The 17,549-nt window shown below is 33.9% G+C and overlaps 1 protein-coding gene across 5 annotated transcripts in view; it reads left to right on the top strand.

Moving 5' to 3' along the window:
• The window catches only part of SIPA1L2 (signal induced proliferation associated 1 like 2), a 182,978-nt gene that overhangs the window by 80,841 nt on the left and 84,588 nt on the right, over positions 1–17,549 (top strand). For all 5 annotated transcript variants that reach the window (XM_067293459.1, XM_067293458.1, XM_067293455.1 and 2 more), the window contains 3 exons: positions 5,375–5,549; positions 10,376–10,479; positions 17,213–17,370. In XM_067293459.1, coding sequence (XP_067149560.1) covers positions 5,375–5,549; positions 10,376–10,479; positions 17,213–17,370 — 437 coding nt within the window. The remainder of the gene's footprint in view (positions 1–5,374; positions 5,550–10,375; positions 10,480–17,212; positions 17,371–17,549) is intronic.

Here is a 17,549-nt window from a genome sequence, read left to right as displayed (position 1 = left end):
GAGCAGTCTTTGTTTGTAGACTGGAATGCTTCCGGGTTCAAACAGCCAAAATTCTAATTGGAACTATCTACTAAATTGACACTGCATCAGCAATGAAACAGATTAATATGCTTTAAATTCAGAGAGAAAAATGGTGAGGTCTACTGGGTGCAGTGAGACGTGAATCTGCCTCATTCAAAAACTAGCAAGGAAATTTATAGCTTCTGAATAATTTGTGCAGGACAGGCATGTGCAGGCTTCTAATACAGTTTTAAAGGACATGTTTTAAACAATGTTCATTTAAAGGAAATATTGTGTTTTCTATGCAAAAGTCAATATTTGTCTGTTGAAGCTGAATCAGCTGATAGATCCAGCTGATTATAACAGTTGTATAATTAATTTTTGTGCTAAATCAGTTTCAAATGCAGTGATTGTGTCTAACATTTTGGTGTCTACCGGAATTCTTCTGTCTTGTAACAGTTGCTCAGAACCAAGTAAATGTAGACAGAGGAAGAGAATTTCTTTTTTGGGGTGGACTGTCAAGCTAGTTTTGTATGTATATTTTATTCCTTTTGTTTGTTGTAGTCTTTGAGGAGAACTTTACTTTTAATTGAAATTTCATTTTGCCAATTGTCCCTATTTTTTCCTGTGTTTGTCAGTGCTTCTGATAAAACAATAAGGGGAAATTAGAAGCACTGTCAGTCCTGAATCTAAGAGCTCCTGATCTCCTGTCGCTGGAGCTTCAGAGTGAATCTAGGTTCATCTAATAAATAATATTAAATGCTTAGAGGAGAACTATGCTCTAGGCAGTGTAGAGCACTTTTTTATTTGACCTGAATGTAAAGTCTGCCAAACTCACTATCTTTGCCCATAACTGGAAATAGAGTTTGTCCATTGAACTGACCAAAGTGATTTTTTAATCATCAGATCTTAATTTTGAGAAATGGCAGTACGTAGTTCTTTTTTTTATTTTGGGTGTTCAATTTTGAAAATTCATATCTGTTGTGAAATGGACTGTCACCAGGTAAAATGTAATATTAATGTATCTTGTGTGCTGCTTATTATGAGATAATTACTTGAACAGAGACAGAGGGCTGTGCATAGAACTGGCATGCAATCCATTTATGCTTTTAATTACCTTATTTGCCTGATGCTTTGATTTTATTAATCAAGCAAATATAAAGAGAGTTATTCTTGGCAGATGAAGGTAATGACTGACTGAAGTGTCATGAATTTAAAAAATATGAATCATGACCTAGAGGATTAATATTGTCATCAGAGTAATATTTATTTTAGATATTGGTGTATTAAGTATCTGCATAGTTCTTCAGCAGACTGAAGACCGTTTCTGTAGGTAGTGTTTTGATTTCATTTTTATATCAGTTTCATTGTTTTCAGTGAAATCCTTGAATGGGTTGTGGAAGAAATGTGTGGCTAAAACTTTTTTCCTAAAATGATAGTAGAAAGTAGTTGTAAATTGGATGGTTGACCTAATTTGAGAGTGTAAATAAAGAATCAGCATTTTCCCAGTTATTCTGGCATCTGATGATCTGCATTAGATTTGAACATAAATTTGCAAGAAAAGTCAACTGTTTATCTATAACAGTGGGAATGGATGGGAATATTTTTGCTCACTCTTAATTTCCCCCTTGTTCCACTTGCCTATTTCTGCTAATGGCAGAAATCAGCTTTAATCTGTGTACGTTTTTGGTCCCCCTCATATCCCTCTGGGAATGTTCACTGCTTTCTAGGACAAAAGTTGAAGTTTACAAAAAGTCCATAGAAATTAGGAGCTTTGATTGCAATGATATTTAGTGGCAGTTGAGCATCTAATTTCTTGAAGTTCCTTGCCAGAAAAACTCAAAAATCTGCATGTGATAAAAGTCATGAAGTTGTTATTGTGTGATAAAGGATGTACTCTAAAAGAAGCAGAAAAGCTGCCAAGATTTGGTAGTGAGTGATCCTGACTAGAACATAGCCATTCTGAGTCAGGGAGGACTGCTATGCACTTTTAATACAAATCATATACCTAAGTAGCTAAACGGTTTAGAAAATAGTTTCTAGTGTCACATTATAAAATTATTCTCAGATTAAATGTAAGATTCCTAATTTAGAAATCATTAAATCAGAACCATGTCTGAAATTATTTGCTTAGGAAGACTTGGGGCAAACATGGAATACAATTTGAAAACTCTCAGAATTTATTAATTTTAAATAATCTGATGTTTTTTATGCAGGTTAAATGCCATGTATAAGATGCTGCCTAAATTCATTTAGATACTTCTTTCTTAGGTCCTAAGTTCTAAAGGTACCTAGATGTTTGCTACTGCACATGCCTATGCTGATGGACACAGGTTATTTCTGTGAATCAGAGCAAAGCATTCTGTTGCTTAAGTCTTCTGAAAGGTGTGGGTGTTCCTAGCACACTGTTAGGGGATTAAGATTACTGCAAATGCACTTGCAGCTGCTGCCCTGGTCAGGGGGAGTGCTATTGGTAGAATCAACTTTGTTTGTAATTGCCTAGTGTTTATAGTACTTGTCCATGAAATGAAAACCCAGAATTAATTCTTTCCTCAGCTTGGGAAGTTTCAGATCCTTATCTTTGCTGTTTCCTAGGACAGTGTTTTAACCCCAAGGTGATAGGTTATATTGGAGGATAGAGATATATTCCACTTCTGCTTGAAATTGTACTGGGGTTCAGGAGCTAATTCAGGATTCATTGGTCTCCTGAGAAAGGATGAAGGAAAGTGACTGTGTATTTCGACAATGAATATTTTGCCCAGGTGATTTGCTAACTTGCCATTCATTCATATTGTTGAAGTCTTAATTGATCTGTCTTCTCCCACTTCCTTCTGCTACTGAACTAGATGATCAAATCATTCCAGGTTAACTTGAGTCACTGGACTCCCAGCACCCTAGGGCAAGTTGGAGACCAGGTTTTAGTGTAGCATGACTAGACTGTTAGATATGATGCTGGTAGTTGCTGCTCCAGCTGCTGGTGGCTCAGCACTTTACTTCTCCAGTCCTTAACTGTAGTGTAAAGTCAAGGAAATTAACTTAGACTCCCTATGGTTTAAGCTAAACTATTTGACGCTGAGCTGGAACAGAAGTGTGGCAGTGTGCTCACAACCAGTCTATGTCTCTGTTGGGAAGTGTCAAGTAACGGCACCACTTCCTATAATCTAATATTTATATAAGCAGTTCTCTTCCAGTCTACTCCATGAATTGTCCATGCTCGTTTTCCACTGAATACAATAGTCTCCAGTGTGGAATCTGGAATCTTTTGTTAGATGCCTGCCTCTCTCCAGGCAGTGCTTCAAAATGGGGACCAAACTAGCAAGCACTCTGAATGAAGAATGTCTAACGCCAGTCAATCGGAAATACCAAGAACATGCTGGTGTCTTAATGCTGCTCTTCTCCAGAATTTAGAGGTCTGACTCAGGCACCTCCTACAGTGATCTGTAACCTAGAATCTTTTCTTATTTCTGTGTATAATAGGGACCTGAGTTATTTGAAAGAACTTGCTTTAAAAAAAAAAAAAAAAAAAAGAAGCTATCATTGGAAGTTTTGAGTGCCCAAATCCTGTACTAAATCTACATACACTTAGGTAGGAAAAAAAGTTTGATTTTCTGTTGAGATGAGGAAATCACTTTGTATTGGATATATATTATTCTGCAGATCTTTTTGTCCTCATAAATGAATTTGTTGGCCAGTTTCAATTAAACCTGATGAAGGTCCTAAACTTATTATGTTCTGACAGATGTCATGTAAATTTATGACTTGGATAAGGGAAAGAGAGTTCAAGGGAAAGGCCGTAGCATAAGTTCGACTGTATAGGGCATCAGAAAACTCAGATAGGGAAAAGGTTACGTACACTCTAACTACAGAAAAGATTGAATGAGAGCTGACACCTTATTGGAAACTGGGTAATCTAGCTACAGGAAACTGTTATAAGAACAGCCTTCTCATGGAGCTACCTGTTCTGTGTAACAGTGTTTAGAAATTTCACTACAAGCCAGGGCTAACTTTGATTGAAATAGGTCTTCAAACCATTCTGTTCCTCCAGGACGTGGGTGTTTTTGTTTTGTTTTGTTTTTTGTCTCTTGGTAACTACCTCACATGCAACACTGTTCTTACAATGGAGCAAGGCAGAATTTATTTAAGTGGGAAGATTAAACATTGTTTGAAGTTCAGAATTATGTTTGTGATACTTTTTTCTTTCGTGTATGTATGTTTTTATGACTAGATCTTTCAGTGTTTCTGTCTTGCAGCCTTTCCTAGATATTGTTGTGATAAACATCAGTGCAATAGCACGTCTATGAGTCTGAGTTTTGCAATATGCTTAACACTGCAGACCTTGTGTTACATGTCTAAGGTGAAGCAGACTATTCTTGTCACCTTTGCTCTAATACAAGTGGTATTCGTACGATCTTTACTTGGAACATTTTAGACACTAATCCTGAAGTTTGATTAAGTTTGATTGTACAGCTGGAGAGTTGATTTGAGTAGTGTATATAGTCTTAAGGGAATCTGATATGACTGATGGTCTCTGCCAGTTTGCGAAGCTCTAGCATTTGGCAGTAAGAATAATAGGACTAATCTATTCACATGGCGATTTCCTGTTTGTCATCATGAATATGTATAAATGCTAAGAAAAGAAGACAATATCTTGGTCCAGATATAATCTTCTCTTTTTATACTAATATTCTAGAGTTGACTTTCATTCATTTAACAAAACTATTCAACTGCAATCTGATTTCTAGTTTAAAGTTTACTGTATGTTGGTCAAATTGTGTTTACATGGTAAAACCTTTGAAAATGGGGAATGATTTTTTGCAGAAAACAGTTTTATGGGGAGGAGAAAAGATTTATTGATGCATATAAGAGAAACTGGTGTTGTGAGAGTCTGTTCACAGTGCCTTGTGAAAAGCAGGTCTTCTGAACGGCTGCTCTTACGTAATTGGAAAGGTTATTGGGTGGCGGGAGGGAACTTCACACGCAGGGAACTGTCTGGCTGAATTTGAAAAAGTAGAAATGAGGGAAAATAAACTCTTCACCCTGTTTTGTATCTGAGAGAGAAGATTACAATACGATAATTGCCAATTAAAATTCTCACACTATGGAACATGCAAAAGAGTATGCTTCTATAAACAACTGGTTAAGTCAAAAGTCTTCATCGACTGTTTTTGTGTTTGGATCGTGACAATCCAGTTTTCTTTCAAGATAATTTTCTTTGCTCTCTGTGGTGACTTAATTTCCTGAATCACAACACTTATTTCTGTCATCCTCAGGTTACTCCTGCCAGGCATTGTAACTGGCATTGTTAATATTTAATATTTGTTTTAGTATTTGCTTTCTTTTGCTTCTGTAATTTTCCTTTCTTTTTTTATTTCAGCTAAGTTTTCAACATAAGATTGGTATCCTTTACTGCAAAGCAGGCCAAAGCACAGAGGAAGAAATGTATAACAATGAGATGGCAGGGCCAGCGTTTGAAGAGTTCCTTGATCTCCTGGGCCAGAGAGTACGGCTAAAAGGGTTTAGTAAATACAGAGCTCAGCTAGATAATAAAAGTAAGTTTTGTTTCTGATCTGTGGTAGAAACTGTAATTCTCCAGCGGTAAGCATCTTCTGCAAATCGTGTTTTGTGTTCTCATGCTCTTGACTTTGGGATAGACTAGCAAGATTATAGGCTAGATGAGGAAGATCAAGTACCTGATAAGAACAGTATATGCATCACACCTTGTCTGAAAGGTTATTTACTTTTGCTGTGACAGAAAAAAGATTGGAAAACCAAAACAACTTGTTTATTTCATTTTCTTGCACTTACTACAGTACTACGAAGTCTGTGATTCTTGATCTATTCAGAATTTCGCAGCTATGTTTTACTATCTTATCTTTAAAAAGACATATTTTGAAATGTGGAGTCATAAAATGGACCATTTTCCTTATTCCTCTTAGATTTCTGCATTTCTGTTAATCAGCGTATACCTTAGTGTTTATGTTTGAGGAGAAATCAAGTATTCAGTAGCACATTAAACATGTTACCATTCTGCAGTTAACAAACATTCATCTCCCTAACTACTGTGTTATTTCTACCTCTTCAGAGCAGTGCAATAGTATAAGAAATTATCTGTACAGTTTTTTTTTAAGCAAAGATGGAAACTGAAGTATTGCTGTTGACAAAGTCAGTGATATGGTGACACTCTTCTTCATTTGCATTGTTGGTTACTGCCCTTCAGTTTTTCTGAGCTTCATTTACAGCTGATCAATTAGTACATCATTAACTTAACTCATTCTTTTAGTTTAATGTGGTGTTAACAAAATTTTGACAACTGATCAATGTGAGGTATGATCTGGGGGTATCATCTACTCATCTACTTTACTGTAACATACTGTTTGAGTTATACGCTTTTTTTTTCTGTAGCATGTCTATAACATCCTGAAAATAGTGTTTTATTGCATTCTATACGTGGCCTAAGTATAACAAAAATGGAATATTTTCATTAGCCAAGTACATCTTTTTAAGTTACTAGATCCTGCTACTCATCTACATATTCTATTTACCCCTCTAATCAAATGGGAAAATTGCTTGAACTGCTAGAAATAAGCTGCCAAGAAGGAAGCTTAGAAAGATGTACATAAAGGAAATTAAGGGAAGATCATCTTTTCTTGCAGTAGATGTTTGCCTTCTGGCTAGTCAGAGAGATGTAGGAATAGACATGCCCTCTTTTCTTCTGCTTCTACATTCCTCCTGCTCCTTATCCACCTGATTTAATCTGGTTCTTAGGAACATCTTGCATGTTTTGCTACTTCATCATCAGTCTCAACTGGAATACATCTGGGTTTTTTTTGTTTGTTTGTTTGTTTTTGAAATAGTACATTTGAAAGCTGACCGGTGTCATGGTCATAAAAGAATTTTTGTTCTGGTATCAAACTGGTAGTGCCCTTGATGGTCTGTCATCTGCTGTACAGCATTAGGAGTGAGACTTAATGATTCATATTAGAAATTTGGGGGAATGTCTAGTGAGTGCAGCTTATGGTTGGTACTCAGTGCAGATAAACTGCCAATAGGCCGATCTCCAACGGGTAAAAAGTTCTGAGAAGCTGGTGATAAATCTCAGGCTTTTGGAATGAAGGGAGACCAGCTCTGCAACTCCAGGAATCTTTCACATTCTCCATTCCCAGTACTCAGGGGGGAAATAGTGAAAAAGGTGAGCTGAATCCTAGGACGAACTGTTCCATTTTATGACTTACAAGGTGGAAAAGCTGCAATTCTGTAGCCCTGTCAATGCACTTAAGCACCACATTTATTAAAGTTACAGTTGCTCGTTTCACTTTAATAATCCAGGCTTAATATTGAATATTGCATCCTGTTTCAGTACAGACTAATCATTCATTTTTTAAATTAACCTGCAGAAGCATTTATTAACTCACTGTGGTTGTCAGTTCTTTAGGTTTGGTTCAAGACTATGGAAAGAAATGACACATTGGTCTGAAAATTTTGAAGGGTTGTGGGAGGTGTTTCTTTTTCCTTTTTTTCCCCAGTCAGAGCATGACCAAATATCCCCTGGTAATTTCTACATATGAATATATATGCTGGCCTGTGAGCAGATGCACTTTCTATATTTGCTGTGCTTCAGTAAGAACATACACTGCTGATTGGCTTTGCTTACATATAATTCAATAACATAATTTTGGTGTTTTACTATGCTGTATGCCTCTAATGATATTAACCTATCATAATATGCTCTTACTGTTTGCAACACACAAAATGGAATTTAGAGAGTTCACAAAGCTGTAGTCTTTGATATTGTTATATGTAAAAATATTGACTTTATAATCATCCTTTTTGTATTATATATATATTTTTAATATAATGACACAGTGAGCATTTCTGTATGTCATATTTATAACTGGAGAATAAACTGATCTGCCTGAAGGTTCAGAATAGTGTTAATAATTTCATTTCTAGCAGTTACGTTTTTGGTAAGCATAACATTTCTGTAATATTTCTTGTTCAATTTTAGTAGGGTTTATATTTATTGTTTTTTTTTTCTATTCCCGAAAGCTTGACTAGCTGTGAGATTTTTTTTTCTTTAAAAAGTTTCTTTTCTTTTCATTTAGTCTGTTTATTTAATATTTTGCTAAGAAGAAATGAATGTAACTGATCCATTCCTTATGGAATATAGAATGTAGAATGTGAAGAATATGTGGAATATATTAACTGCAAACTCTCTTCTGTCCTTCTTTAATGAATTTTTAATGTCACCCCATTCAAAATTCCAAAATCAAGAAACTGGAAGATTTGAGGAAACTTTACCAATTCTGCAACACTATGTAATTTGTGTATTGTATGTTTCTAAACATACCAATCTACTAGAAATGAGGAATGAAAATACTGTTATTGGAACATTAAAATTTTCATTTTTAATGTTCAGTTTTAAGTATGTGAGTTTTTCAGTAATTGGGATTGTTTTTGCATTTAATTTCCTCATACCTCTAAGGAGGGAAATAAAGTTGGAAGAAATTGAGAAAGGTATAATTCTGTTTTACTCTTGTTTGGTAAAAAATACTTTTCTGGAAAAAAAAGAAAAGAAAAGGCAGAACTCCTCCATAATGCAAAAAAAAGTTTAGCCAATTTTTCTCAATCTTTATGGAAAAAAATAATATTCAAGAAGAAATGAGGTACAAAAATGTCAGACCAGGTACAATATTAAAAAAATATATATAAGCAGAAAAGTGCTTGTAATTTAAAAAATTTATTCACAGTGTGCCTTAGTAGGTCTTTAGTAGAGCATCTTTTGATTTAGAAGGTTTTAGCTTGCTTAATGTAAGGGCCTAAATTTCACAAGGAAAGCATGCTAGTTCATTTCCAAAGTCAAGGTGCTAAATCAAAAATATTCAGCTAAGTAGAATGTTGTGTTAAGAAAGAATTGATTTAAGGGTAAGGAATCTGGCTTTCTGTAATAAGTATGTAAAGGGACTGTTTTATGCAATATCTGTTCAAGATAGTTTGACTTTATTTAATATCTAATTTCAAAAGGATTCAGGGAGTTTGTTCAATGTAGTTTAGACAGTTGTATTGCATAATATATTCGTTTTCCCCCTTCTACTTTTTGTCTCTTGTAAAGTCTGTCTTTCTAAAATGCCACAGAAAGGTTATAGATGGAATTATATTTTCAACAAAGATTTTCAAATAGACAAGTGCAATAATTATTGCTCTTTTTTAGCAACACTTAAATAAGAAACTTCAGTGAAAATTATGCTGTTTAGTCTGTAACTATAGTTTATATTACTTGAAAGTTAATAAATGAACTTAATTTTAATTTTGTACAAATACTACCAATGAAGCCTGTTGTAATACAGAAGTGTTCAAAGTTATGCACATGCATAAATTTTTTCAGATTTAGGGCTGCAGATACAGTATGTATACTGCTGAATTTTACATTTAAGTGTATGTTTGTGTATTTTGAACAAGGGAACTAACAGACAATTTGTTTTAGGAATACAGTTATTAAAAAAAATACTGTGTGGAGAAGAGTGCTGGAGAATGTTTGTTGGTGTAGAAAGTATAAAATTATTTAAAACAAATGAGCGAACATTGAAAAAGGGAAGAATAATTGATAGTTGCCTTCTCTCAATAGGGTCTTCCCAATCTCCTGCTTTAAAGTTAAATGTGTTTACCTAAATAATCCAAACACATCAAAGAAGGTGAAGAAAAAGGATTAAGTTATGAATACAAAGTAAACCCCATCTAATCTGCTGTAAAAATTCTTAAATGCAAACTGTATTACTAAACTTTCTAAATAAAAATATTGAAAGTCTTATCATATTTGAAAATGTTCTTAATTTTAAAAGGTCTGAAAATTCCCAGGAAAAATTGTTTTACAGTATACCATAATGTATAATGCATATATTTTATGTTTCTAAAGTCTCATCTGCAGTAAGTGTTTTAAGTGAGATCTGGAGTAACATTATCAGTAATTTATTTTTGGTAAGGTATAGGATTAGTCTATTGTCATTATTAACTTTTTAAATAACAGAAAATACAAACTATATAAAACTAAACTTAAGTAGCCAAGTGATTTGTTCCTTTTCATAAGATACTAAGACTTTATAGTGCTTGCCAGTATACTCAAAATTAAGTCATGTAGGTCCTAATCTCACAGACAGCAAACTCTTTGGGCAACTTCTTGCAGGAACCATCTATGTTATAGTATGAAACTAATCATCTTTAGCTGATGCAAAATGTTATAGATCTGTTGAAATAAATTTTAAACTGCATTTATAGATTTAAAACTGTTTCTTAGACATAGCATGCAAAGAATGGTATCCTAAAAAGTAGTATGAATGCTCTGTTTCACTGACCACTTTCTTGCAATTTAATTCATTTTCAGCTGATTCAACAGGAACTCATTCCCTCTATACTACCTATAAAGATTATGAGTTAATGTTTCATGTATCGACAATGCTTCCATATATGCCCAATAATAGGCAACAGGTATGTTTTTACCTTTCCCATTTTCATAGTAATTTTACATTATAAATATTTGAATATACTTTTGTTTGAAATAATACTGATATAAAACTGAATTGTTTTATATGAAGTATGACTCTTAATTGGAATTGTTTGTTGAAATACTATAAGGTATTAAAAAGCTCATAGCATTTTTTAAACACATCTTTATCCTATCTCCTCCATTTCATGATATTATTAAACAGTATTGATGCCTGTGGTGAATGAAGTATCTTTAGTTTGAACTGGATTTATATCCTTTGTATGTTTTAAATATTGAATGTAGTCTTATGGTTAAAATATGTGTAATAAGATCTTAAAATGATTCCACATAATCCTCCTATTACAGATCTTGAAATTTTTATTAATGTACCAGCTCAGTAATAAATGCCTCACCATATCCTTCAAGGCATCTGCTTGTGAAGACAGAAAACTGCAGTGTACTTATTTTATTTCTGGAGAATTCACTTTGCTTATGTAATAGCTCAGAATATCTTTAAAGCATTAAGGATGGCTAAAAAACAGCACAGCATCCAAAGTGTGAAGAGCACCAGTAAGGTTACTCTGTCTTTGCCTGTCTCAGGTATTTCTTCTGACTGAATTAAAAAGTACGAGCACATTTGGTACAGTATATCAAAACTATCACTTAAAAAAGGTGAAAGATAGAGCTGCTCATAGATCAGACTGAAGATAAGCCTGTAACTTTCTGCCTTGCTACTCTACATTTTTCTATTTCTGCAGAAATAAGCGTTAAAGAGAATTTTTAAGAATATCCTCTCATTGAAGTGCAAGATACAAAGATTTCTTCAGTCATATTGGAGGATTGTCATGAAATAAAGATGCTATCTGATTTTGTTTTTGAGCAGCACACAAAAATTGGGGTTACTGATTGTTAAACTGTATGTGATTTGCATCTTTCATGTCTACCCTATCAATAGGTCTTGCGGGAAGAAAAAATGATGTGTCAAGGCAGCAACAAAAGATAAAGACAACAATTAAAATTCTTGACAAAGGATAAATGAAAATTTGAAATGGAAAAATGTATATAATGCATTTATGTATTTTAAGTAGTTAGTGCATGATCTGAACTGTTTGAAGAACTGTTCCGACTGAGCAGTTAAGATAACTGCAAAGTTTTAAGCCATTACACTTGGACTTTAGATAAGGTTTAAAGAAACGATGTTAGGAATCAAAAGGCAGAAATCCTCCACAGTATGAATAATATGAATGTTTTGACCAATCATATGTCTTAAAATATATATGGCTTTCAGAGGAGAACATGTTCAACCTTATCACGCACTAAAGCTGTGCTAATATCTAGTAATCAAGATACTGGATCATTTTCACCGATTTGAAATAGCTTTGTTTGTCTGAACTTTCACTTATGCCATATTACTATACTGGATTAATTTATTAAACACACTAAGAGTTGCTCTGTTTGGTAATCAGTCAAAATGCTTTAGTTGTTAGTTTAAATGTATATTTTAATTTGATTTACACACAAGAATACTTTGTTTTTACACATAATTGAAAAATGCTTCAGGTTTTCTTGAGATACGGTACCCTTTGAAAAAGAACTTGGTGACTCAGGTTCTGAAATCACATGAGACAGTTCAAAATATTCTTATATTTTTAATCAGCTATAATTTGCATATTTATCTGAAAAAACTTTACAAGTTTGCAAGGCACAGATGCAGAACCCATTGCAATAGTAGAATATTTCTGAATATATTGATCTTTGACTGAAAAAAATAGGGAAAACTGTATACTATTAAGATATAATACACTGAATGAGCTTGCCTTATAATGAAAAATGAATATTTTCATAGCTAATCACAGGCACTGACAGTAAATATGACCTTACGTGGAGTTTATTACCTTTGTCGTTGTCCTCCATAACTTTCTGTTATTTATGAGAATAGGATATCCTCTTGCCGTGATCCACTAATTCTTATAAATGTTTGTTGTTTGTCTCCTTCACTGCTGTGTTGTTCAGCCATTCCTTGTTACCGTCCTTGCCCTTCTTTCTTTGCTTTCCTTTCATTCTTTTCATTTCCTTATGTGTCTTTCTTTATAGACAGATGTCAATTCTTATATATTGCAAAATCTTCCAATATTAATTCCATGATTTTGCCCAGCAAAGAACACTCCTTTCCACAGTGTTTTAGTAGGCACTCATGAGTCATTGTCTGATTAACAGTTTCAGTATTTAATAAGAGCATCATGTTGTGATTCATGGGTTTCTTGGGATCAAAATAACGTGGCAGTTTTCTAAGTTGAAGCAGTACGCCTATCTGAAGACCCACCACATTATTTTTAGATGCTGGTATCCAGCCATACTTGCACAGCATGGACACTGTTAATGAAGTGTGACAAGCACACCCAAATGACCAGAATTTAGCCAGCCTTAATGTGCAATAATCATTGTTTAATTTTATTCTGTTACTGTTTAGTTTCAAAATACATATTGGAATATGAAATGTATCAACAGTGTTATCTCTCACAAGCTAGGATAAAATTGGATTAGGTCTTTTTCCTTGAGACTGTATAGATACTGAAGACCGCAGCTGTACTTGCTCATGTCCTCAAGACAGAGAGAGACTTACGGGTGCCATGGAATATGAACGTTGTTTTTGTCTGCAGGATTTGGCTCAGTAACACTACATACCCAAATTAGGGGAACTTAGAGGCCACAGCATCTTTCATTTTAGATTCTGTTAGTAATGAAGACCCCCATATCAATAGTTATTTTTTGCTGGCATATTGTGTGTGTACTGGCAATGAGGTTATTGCATCTTATCCCTATGTCACTTCTTTAGTAATGACTGGGCAAGATATTGAGCCAATCTTCATCATCTAGGTACAGGACCTTCAATGAGCAAGCACAAAGCTTTTCTTAGATTCCAAATACCTGTGAGCCAAAAATAGGCCACACCAGAATTGTTTATTGCTTCTTCCAGGACTTAACTACGCCCTGCTTGGTCACTGATCAGGACATCCCTCTAGTTTTAGAGCCAGCAGGAGATCCAAAGAGCAAGGTAATTTTCATTTTGGCTGCAACATAGGCTGGGAAATTTGAAATCAGCTGCTCCTTCCCTAGGACAGAAAGCACTACCAGCCCTGGTGTGGCCAGTTCCTTTTCCTTTACTAGCCTTTTCTTGAAATCATAGTTCAAGGCTTTCCCCTTTAAACTTTACCTTTGCGAAGTCCCTTTCCAAGTCATTCCCTTGTAAGTTTCCCATTCACGCATTTGCAGTGTGCTTGTGTGCACATAGTCAGACCTGATTAATCCAAATCATCAGTTTTCATCTGGTTTAATGAAAACTTAAAAATAAAACAGATATGCAAGAGTGAAATAACAGTAACTTAGCTTCAACAAGTTTAAGATCTTTGAGATAACCAGGCATATGGCTATACCAAACACAGTTTAACCAGGTCTGATGAAATATCTTTTGACATTTATTCTGGTTTTGGTACTGATTAATAACCCAAATTGAAATTAGAGCTTTTTAAAGCCAATTATTTTAGAAACGTACTAAAATAAGTTTGAAGGTTTTTGTTTTTGTCTCTTAGCATCTCATCATTTAATTGAATGAAGATTATTTTTCCACTCCTATTACAAGGAGAATTCCTCATTGTTTTGCAGTTTGAATAGGCAATTAAAATTCCTCAGAAATGGGTAGATTTCTATGGCTCTGCACAACTTGTAAATGTGCTACATTTTATGATAACAAATATTTTTTCTTAGAGATGCATATCTGAAAATTAAGAATTGACTATCAATCATAGTTAAGATCTCATATTTAATAAAGTAACTGTTATTTTGTATAACTATTTTTAATTTAATGGATTCTGCTTTTCTAACATATTTTCCTTACTGGACTCCCCTTTGTGTGTCTTGAATTCTTACATGAAAACTTCTTTACTGATTTTCTGTTGACTGCCTATCTTACTGTATTGGGTTCATGCGCATATTCTACTATACTGGTTTAGACTGATACTAGAATGATGTCAGGGAGTGTTTGGTATCTTCTTACTGTAAGTAATCCTCTAACCTGTGAACCCTGTTGAGAATTCCTACTGTGCTATGCATTGGCATGAGATTCTTTATAGTATGTTAGAAAGGTAGATTTAAAGAAGAAGAAGGAAAAACCTGAGCAGACATCAAAATGGGAGAGGAAGGGGAAACTGAGAACCTGAAAAAAAAATTAGGAGGTGAAAGTTGGGAGGAAAATACAGATCATAGCATAGAAACTAGAAAAAGGGTTGTTATAAGTCTTTTTGCTTAGTTCCAGTTTCCTTCAATTCCTCTTTCATTTTCAGAATGCAGTCTTTATTTACATTTTCTAGGGAAGTGTGCGTTCCCTCCTTTTTCTCTATTCAATAGTTTATTCTTCTCCTATTCCTTTGTCCTATCCAGAGCACTACGTTCCATCCCCCAGATCACTCCAATTTACTTCCCTCCCCTTTCCGGTTCTTTGCATTCCCTGTACACAAACACGACTGTATTTTGCCTTTGCATTGTGTTGATGTTCACTGACCACTTATGCATGACAGTTATTTATAACAGTGTTACATTGATTTTATTTTAAAATGTCGAAGAAGTCACTCAGATCTCAGCAAGCTTGGTAAGGTTCTTAAAAATGGTGACCTGACTTCTTATTTACTATTTTTTGTGCCTTTTTAGAGATTTAAGCTCTTAAAACAATTGTACTACCTTCATTTTAAAAAGACTGTTATTGCTAGTACAATTTCAAACACTTCTAAAACTTGTCCCTTAGTAAGTGATTGTTATTTTTGCTTAAGCAACCTAGAGCTGCAAGTAGAACCTCCTAAAGACGTCTACCAAACCAGAAAATGTTCTTGACAACAGTGATTGTCTTGAGAAATGAATTTAATTTTAAACAAGATGTTGCTTTCTAATTTTCCAATTTTGCTATATGAAGAGTCAGTTATATAACAAAGGCAGCAATGAATCAGCTTATACCTAATAATTGGAAGGTTTCTCACAAATTTAACCGCAGTTTAAATTCCAACCTGTGAGATAATAATAACCCCTAAACATGAACTTGTGCTTCACTACTACAATCTAATGTTTGTATAAACCAGCTCAACAAATTAAAGTATAGCTGACATACCTAGTTCTGTGATCAGTTCCCCATAGTGGGCTTTTATTGTAATTGGTATGCAATGGGATGTACATCTTAAGTTGCTCAAAGAGTCAGTTAATTTGTTTTTAATCTTAAAAATCTGAAAACATGACTAAGTCACATGCCCTACACCAAATATTATTTTATTTCCCATATCTGTTCTCAAGTTTCATCATTAGTCTAGTTTCTTTACATTGCATTTGGGATTTTGATTATGTTTAAAATCATATAGATATGTTAACTGAGTGCTTTAAAACTGTGGTTTTGGCCATTCTCACTAGCTTTAGAATAAAAACCTCTGTGTTGTTTTAGCAGATGTAATGAAAAATACTTATGGGTCTTAGGCTTTAATATGTGCAACTTTACCTCTTTTGTGGATAGCTGAAATACTAGCTTTTAATGCAACTGAGAAAATACAAGTGAATGCTCTTTTACTGGAAAGACTATATTCTGTAAAACCAACCTGGTGTAGAATTTTTTCCTTATTCTGCCTTAAAGTTTTCAATTAAACTTATTCTTGTATCCTTTTTAGTTACACTAATGCTAAAGAGCCAAGGTATAACTATAGGCTAATTGTTGGCAAAGCAAATTCTTTGCACACTTTAGGTGGATAAGGGATTTGCAACCTAGCACATGCTAGACTACTTCTTTCCCTCTAGTGACATGAATGGGCATTTTCTAAGCAAAGTTATTTTAAAATAAGAGGTGTAAAAAATGTAAAAGGTATTATTTACTTCCATGAGGAAAGTAAATATTATTTTATCTTTTTTTTTTTTGGTGAGAGTAGTGGTCCCTTATTGCTGGACACATTTTGTAGTTTTTATTAGTTTTCTTTAAACTGTAATAATTATATAGTACTTTACATTTTTTGTTAAGTATGTTTTCATCATAAAAAAGTAAAGTACTGGTTACCAGAATGAGTTTTTAATTAATAAATGAGTTTCTATTAGCTGTTCTTCCTCCACAACTCTTCCGTGTCTCAGCTTCATTCCCAAGTACACAGTAGTTAAAAACTGTGATTAGTATTCATGATAAGCTATTTTTAAAAAGCGCTAGGAATATAATATTAATTCTTTGTAATAATGCAATGTTTAATAAAAATGCAATGTGCAAAAGGAATGTTTATTGGAAAAGAAAAGCAATATTACATTTTTCATATGAAAGCAGCCATTACACTGTACACTGTACACTGTACATTACACTGTACACTGATGTACAGAAGTATACATAGTGATAAAAGTTAAGCGATGTAACATATATTTCTTATTACTACACTGATGCACTAAAATAAGAGAAATAAAAAATAAAACCAGCAGAAACTGAGCAGAACTAGTATGGGGATGTGAAAGAAGTCACTGGTATTTTTGTGATCTTAGTCCAATTTCTTTTCCCTGTCTTTTTGCAGTTCAGCCTGATATCCTTTACCTGTAGCTATCCAGCATACGATTAATTAAATGATATTTTATGAAAAAAAAGCTTCATTTGTTTTATTTGTTTGTTTTTTGCTAAAATGAAAGAAAATGTCATTTTTTTAATAACTAATTTTTCAATGCATGTTTCTTGTCCAGCTGCTAAGGAAAAGGCATATAGGAAATGATATAGTTACCATTGTCTTCCAAGAGCCAGGAGCACTTCCTTTTACTCCAAAAAATATTCGTTCCCACTTTCAACATGTATTTGTCATAGTCAAAGTGCATAATCCTTGCACTGAAAATGTGTGTTATAGGTGAGTAGAGCCTTATAAATATTTACATTTGCTATTAACTCTACAATGAAATTGTCTGTTCCAACAGTTTTGTATTTCCTAGAGATATGTGTGCAATTTTAAAATTCCTGCTTCATTTTCTGCAAGTTTGAAACTCCAGTGAATACCTTGCATGCATTTGGAATTATGGACATAAGCTG

The sequence above is a fragment of the Apteryx mantelli genome, chromosome 3 (genome assembly GCF_036417845.1).
Source record: "Apteryx mantelli isolate bAptMan1 chromosome 3, bAptMan1.hap1, whole genome shotgun sequence".
NCBI lineage: Eukaryota > Metazoa > Chordata > Aves > Apterygiformes > Apterygidae > Apteryx > Apteryx mantelli.
The sequence above is the reverse complement of the archived record's forward strand: the minus strand, read 5'-3'. Positions and strand labels throughout refer to the sequence as shown.